General features: G+C 42.3%; 1 protein-coding gene across 1 annotated transcript in view; it reads left to right on the top strand.

Moving 5' to 3' along the window:
• The first annotated feature begins 805 nt into the window (after positions 1–805).
• The window catches only part of MMP8 (matrix metallopeptidase 8 (neutrophil collagenase)), a 38,103-nt gene continuing 31,954 nt past the window's right edge, over positions 806–6,954 (top strand). The window contains exons 1-5 of the mRNA XM_010834084.1: positions 806–996; positions 1,076–1,224; positions 1,458–1,580; positions 2,331–2,490; positions 2,762–2,881. Of these exons, the coding sequence (XP_010832386.1) occupies positions 821–996; positions 1,076–1,224; positions 1,458–1,580; positions 2,331–2,490; positions 2,762–2,881 (728 nt within the window). The 5' untranslated portion in view covers positions 806–820. The remainder of the gene's footprint in view (positions 997–1,075; positions 1,225–1,457; positions 1,581–2,330; positions 2,491–2,761; positions 2,882–6,954) is intronic.

The following is a 6,954-nucleotide window of genomic DNA, read 5'->3' as shown; positions in this document are numbered from 1 at the left end:
CCCCTGCTGCTGCTGCTGCTCAGGAGCCTGGGGTCTCATGGGTTTCCAGCCACTTCAGAAACACAAGAGCAAAACACGGAGATGGTCCAGGTAAATGCTTAATTTCACGTGCCAGAAATTCAAGAGCCCTACCTTCTCATTTTTCCAAGGTCAAGGGATAGGAGTTCATGGAAGTCTGGGATTTATTCTGGGGTAACCATTTTGTCAGAAACAGATCCCCTCATACAAAAATAAAAATCTACTTAGATTGAGGGCAGGAGCAGAAGGGGGCAACAGAGGATGAGATGGTTGGATGGCATCACCGACTCAGTGGACATGAGTTTGAGCAAACTCTGGAGATACTGAAGGACAAGGGAAACCTGGTGTGCAAAGAGGCAGATATGAGTTAGTGACTGAACAACAACAAAATCTCTCTGTAGACATTTTTGGAATATAGAGAAAGAGAAAGCCAAAGAGAAGCATGCAGACTGGTTGCTCTAATTGTAATTCTGACTTCTAATTGAAATTCTGTAGACCTAGCAATAGCATAGTTTCTACCACTGCACTGACATTTCTGTATCAACAGTAAGCATAAAAAGGGCTATGAAATTCAGACAGAAATTCATTGCAGAAGCAGATTTTTTTTTCCCCTCTTGACACTAAACCTTTAAGGTAAAAGAACTATTCTGTCACTACAGTGAAATGCTGGGAATTTTCAGAGAAATAAGAAAGATTTCATATCTTCTGTTTGAATTTTTTTATTTATCAGAAATACCTACAAAACTATTACGGCTTAGGGGTTGGAACCAGCTGATTCGAAAGGCGGAGAAACCACAGTACAATGATTGAAAAATTAAAGCAAATGCAGGAATTCTTTGGGCTAAAGGTGACGGGAAAGATAGATGCTGATACCCTGGATATTATGAGGCAGTCTAGGTGTGGAGTGCCTGATGTTTTACCCCAGTATGGACTCACTCCAGGGAACCCTGGTTGGCAGAGCACACACCTGACCTACAGGTAATTAGACGGAGCCCCAGAGTGGGGACACTGTTTCCCACCAGAGCCGTGAGAAATGAGCTCTGACATGTCTGTGAAGGGTTGAAAATTACACCCCAGACCTGTCGAGAGCAGACATAGAGCAGGCTGTTGAGAAGGCCTTTCAGCTCTGGAGCAGTGCCTCACCCCTGACCTTCACCAAGGTCTCTGAGGGGCAAGCGGACGTAATGATATCCTTTGTCTGGGGAGGTGAGCTCTTTTCTCCCCAAACCATTCTGAACCTCGCCTCACACTTCTTTCAGACACACTGAGCTTCCGGTCAGATTTTCCCTTTATTTGAGGGTGCTGATTTTACGGGCTGAAGAAGGGACCCCTCACAGGTGAACAATGCTTTTTGGCTCCTTGTCCCTACTCTCTCGTCTCTGGTAGGGAAGTCTAAATAGAAAAGGAGATTTATCTTTGCTGCCCTTTGTCCCTCACAGATCACTGTGACAACTCTCCCTTTGATGGACCTGGGGGCATATTCGCTCATGCGTTCCAACCAGGAATAGGTATTGGAGATGTTCATCTTGATGAAGAAGAAATATGGACCAAAGTTTTGAATAGTGAGTCAAGGAATTCTCCCTTTCTATTTTTATTTTCCCTTTTCGTGGCTTAGTGCAATATGTTCTGTTTTGTATAAAAGAATAAACCAATATTATGATGATAGTTAAATGCTTTAATAAAGATATGCTTTTTAATGGTGGTTCAGAAAGATATTGCAACACTACAGTTACAGTTAGTGATAATGTCCAAGGATATTGTTTCTACCAATGGCTGCATCTTAAGGGTAAAATATATTTTTGAAATTTTAAAATACTCTAAGATTACAAATGATATTTTGTATGTGTACAAATATGTACCAAAATTAAATAATGGTAACTCTTGGTGGGGTTGCTTTGGAGAATATGTGTTTTGGTACATGGTTATCCACATTTTTATTTTGAATCTGTATTTGTTTATTTAGAATTTATATTAGATCAGAGTAATAAGCATTAATAGAATGCCGTTGTTTCTCTATGTAATCTTTTTTCCAATTTATTTATAGCTGGACTTACTAATTAATATTAAAATTTTGCATGTCAGCTAATTTTTTCCCTTACATTTTATCAGTTCAATTATAGAAATTTAGACTTGAAGGCTTTCTAGTGTTAATTAATTCTTCTCTTATGATTATACACACACACACATCTCAGACCATGTCATAAACCAAACCACAGTGGAATTCTTGTGCGGTTTGGAGATATATTTGCTCTTTGAGGCCTGAATACTGTACTGCCATCTGCTAAAGACTGACTGATTCTGTTGCCCTTTAGATTACAACTTGTACTGGGTTTTGGCACATGAATTGGGCCATTCCTTTGGACTTTCTCATTCTACTAACATCGGGGCTTTGAGGTACCCCAACTACATCTACACTGGTGAAGTTTATCTGTCTCAGGATGACATCAGTGGCATCCAGGCCATCTATGGTAAGTGAAGCTGGGTGAACCAGACACATGCTTGTGAGCTATATGTGTGCTTCAAAAATAGTGGCAATGACCTGGTCCTTGAAAGACTCTTCATCATATATATATTTTGGGTCAATGTAGTATGTAAAACTTCATTAACTTCAGGATCTTTGTTTATTTTTTAAGGGCCATCTAATAAACCACAGCTGGTCCCAGTGCCACAAATCCCACAGCCCTGTGATAACTGGGCTGTCTCTGACTGTCTGGCTGGAATCAGCTCTCTACACTCTGCTGAGTGTTGAACAGCCCAGAGTCCAGACAGAGAAGGCCTCCCTTTCTGTGTGTGAGTGTGATAACAGGATAACATTTGATGCTGTTACCAAAATTCATGGGGAATTGCTCTTCTTCAAAGACAGGTATAAGTTATAATTAATCCTGACGTATGTTTATAATGATTATACATGTGTGCGTATTTTTTTTCTTTTCTTATTCTTCAGTATTATATTCATACATAATAATAAAAATCCATAAAATAAAAGCTCTCCTAAGTCCTACTCCCACCACCCTCCGTGACACAGATATATGTAGAGCTTGGCAGAGAGAAGGAATATGACTTTCCAAAGGCTGCACGTGGTCCACGATGGAGCAAAAGCTGGTCTGCCAACTCCGGACTGAAGCTCCTTTCCCTAGCACACTCTGCAATGGCAAATGTGATGGTGGGGTTGAGGACAAATTGCTCTCTGACTGGCTGGCTGGAATCAGCTCTCTACACTCTGCTGAGCATTGAGCAGCCCAGAGTCCAGACAGGGAAGGCCTCCCTTTCTGTCCATGTAGTCCTCCCATCCGCACAATGCCTCACTCCCTACCTGCCATCCGACAGATCCTCACTATGCCCCGGAAGCCGTGAGGAGGAAAGAAAACAGCGTTTGAAGACCAGCCCCCAACCCCACCCCTCAGGCCCAACTCCCACCCTGCCTTCTGAGGAACTTGCTACTTTCCTCCCCAAAGCCTTACAGTCCTAGAACTCAGTCTACTGTGTGTGGATTCAGAATAGAATGATCTCACACCTGGCTTCCTCTTCTCATCAAAACTGACTCACTGAGGGATAAGAGCATAGACAGTGTGATCCTCCCCCTCCAAATGAGAACTATCAGGGATTTTGAAAGAAGTCAACAGCTCTCTTTAAGCCTATAGAATGTTTGATGTTTTGCATTATCTTATGTTAGTATCTACATGAGATAAATGCAGGTCATCAGGAGGCTTAGTTATAAATCTAAATTACTTTTGTTTGTAAGTATCTGTACAGACATGGGAGGATCATTGATGAGAAAGAGATTTTTTCCTTTCCTCCCCTTCCTCCTCCTCTTACTGTTTTTTCTCCTCCTCCCCCTGTCTTTTTCTCTTCCTCTTCCTCCTCCTCTGCTGCTGATGCTTCTTTTTCTTCACTTTCCTCTTCTTCTGTTTTAATGGAAAGCTGCCAGAATGTCAAAACACCTCTGTTGTGAAAAAAAGTTCTGTTTGGCAGGAAGAGTTCAGATGGGGTTGGACTAGGGTAATGAAATTTGGCATTCCTGTGACCTTGAGCAGAGAAGGCAATGGCACCCCACTCCAGTACTCTTGCCTGGACAATCCATGGGTGGAGGAGCCTGGTAGGCTGCAGTCCATGGGGTCGCTGAGAGTTGGACAAGACTCAGCGACTTCACTTTCACTTTCATGCATTGGAGAAGGAAATGGCAACCCACTCCAGTATTCTTGCCTGGAGAATCCCAGGGATGGGGGAGCCTGGTGGGCTGCCGACTCTGGGGTTGCACATAGTGGGACACGACTGAAGCGACTTAGCTGCAGCAGCAGTGACCTTGAGGGAACCAAAACTTGGACAGGTCACTGATTTGCACAAGGTCCTTAGCCCCTTGGGAGGAGGTTGAAGCAGGGACTGACATGAGAATTAGGAAGCACATAGTTGGTCTGGAGGCAATCCCACGAGGCATGGCCGAGGAGTAAGGAACTGAGATAAGTGAGCAGAGACAACAGGGGTGTGCCAGTGAGCGGTTACAGCTCTGGCCAACAGAGGCCCAGTCCCACTGCAGACCCTTGAAGTCCTCACAGAGCGCCCTCCAGAGCTGTCCCACCAAAGGGCAGGGGAGCTGAGGTACCTCCCACCAACATTTCCCCTCGGTGGGTTGTTTGAGGAGGTCCTGAAGCCGTCACTAGACAGTGACTTGGCGGGCACCACACTGGCCCAGCCTGCTCCTGGGCTGGGGAAAGCTTGAGGCTGAGGGGGATGATGGGGACCACCTGTCAAAGCTGCACATCTGGTGGTGGGCCCAGGGATTTGGGCATCAGGAGGGTCTGCTCCAGAGACTGACAAGGAGGGTGCTTTCCACACATCAGCCTTTGTAGGATCCTTTTTCATTTCCCAAGGCTAGCTGGCTATGGGGCTTCCATTCTGTTTCTCTAGTTTTGGGAACATGTGTGTCAGCCCACATGGAAGTCTGCTGTGCTTTTACTCCAGTATCCACAACTGTGAAATGAACACAACCAAACTCCCAGCTTAAAGATCATAATAAAGAAGAATTTAGTCTGAGCAGCTGTTGCCTCTTACTAGCTTTAGACATCTCTAGCCTCCTGGGGTAGAGAAGGCAATGGCACCCCACTCCAGTACTCTTGCCTGGAAAATCCCATGGATGGAGGAGCCTGGTGGGCCACAGTCCATGGGGTCACTAAGAGTCGGACAAGACTCAGCGACTTCACTTTCACTTTTCACTTTCATGCATTGGAGAAGGCAATGGCAACCCACTCCTGTGTTCTTGCCTGGAGAATCCCAGGGATGGGAGAGCCTCGTGGGCTGCCGTCTACGGGGTCGCACAGAGTTGGACACGACTGAAGCGACTTAGCAGTAGCAGCAGCAGCAGCCTCCTGGGGTCAACCTGCCCTGGATTTCTCATCCACTTCCACGTAGGACTTTTGTAGACAGGATGTAAGGCAGGTAAAGGACTTATGCTGGAAGTGGTTACTTTTGTGAATATTAGGCTTGTGTTTCAGAGATAAGAACAGATTGAGGGAAGTTAGATACAATCTGACTTGTTATTTTCTTTTAACATACACACAGATAGATGTCTTCCACAAAATAGTTGACCTAAAATTTATTCCTGACTTCTAGACAGTACTATTAAATGGAGTTGAGATTGCTTACAAAGTTGTTAAAAGAGATACATCTTATTTTTTAAAGGTAAAGCTTCTGAGTTTTTTGTCAATATTTTTGTGAGTTAGATTTTTCATTAGTTTTTTAGTTGAAAATTAAGGGGGTACTGGATACTTTTTAAGCTGTGAATTTCTCTTGAAAGCTAAGAGTTTCACTTACCAAGTCTGTGACTCCATGATGGTGATTAAAATTCACGGAGTCTGTTTCTCAAAAGTTTTAGTTACATATTACATGACTGCAATCGTAACTTTTCTTACCGACTGATTGTGATACTAGAATGAGGAAGCTTTGTTCTCAGTGCAAACTGCAAATGTATTTTAAACACATTCCACATTATTGGATGTATTCAATTATATATATTGTATATGTAATACATAAGTAAACTTGGTCTGGGTCAGTATATACAAATATATCAATATAAATATTGATTATGTTAATAATATATAAAATGAAAACCTGGCTGGGTCAGTATCTATATATTTATATGTATAGATAGATAAAGATCTCTAAATCAATATATAGACATACAGACATAGATATAGATACTGACTCAGACAAAATTTATATATATATTTATAATTTGTTATATGTATATGTATTCCATTTCTTGTAAATGTGGCCTGAGTCAATATATATCTTTATATATAAGTGTGGAGACTTGTCTTGGGTAAGTATATGTATTTAGGTATTTTTATCTATTTGTGTAAAAAAAACAAACAATAAAAATATAGAGAGAATGAGAGAGGAAAAGAAAGTGAGAGAGAGTGAAACCAACTCAGGACACATTTACAAAAAACATTAATAGAACACACACCTAATTCAACTATTCCAAATCCTGAAACATGATGCTGTGAAAGTGCTGCACTCAATATGCCAGCAAATTTGGAAAACTCAGCAGTGGCCACAGGACTGGAAAAGGTCAGTTTTCATTCCAATCCCAAAGAAAGGCAATGCCAAAGAATGCTCAAACTACCACACAATTGCACTCATCTCACACGCTAGTAAAGTAATGCTCAAAATTCTCCAAGCCAGGCTTCAGCAATATGTGAACCGTGAACTTCCTGATGTTCAAGCTGGTTTTAGAAAAGGCAGATGAACCAGAGATCAAATTGCCAACATCCGCTGGATTATAGAAAAAGCAAGAGAGTTCCAGAAAAACATCTACTTTTGCTTTATTGACTATGCCAAAGCCTTTGACTGTGTGGATCACAATAAACTGTGAAAATTCTGAAAGAGATGGGAATACCAGACCACCTGATCTGCCTCTTGAGAAATCTGTATGCAGGT

Source organism: Bison bison, unplaced genomic scaffold (assembly GCF_000754665.1).
Source record: "Bison bison bison isolate TAMUID 2011002044 unplaced genomic scaffold, Bison_UMD1.0 scf7180017864010, whole genome shotgun sequence".
In the NCBI taxonomy this organism is placed as follows: Eukaryota; Metazoa; Chordata; class Mammalia; order Artiodactyla; family Bovidae; genus Bison; species Bison bison.
The sequence above is the reverse complement of the archived record's forward strand: the minus strand, read 5'-3'. Positions and strand labels throughout refer to the sequence as shown.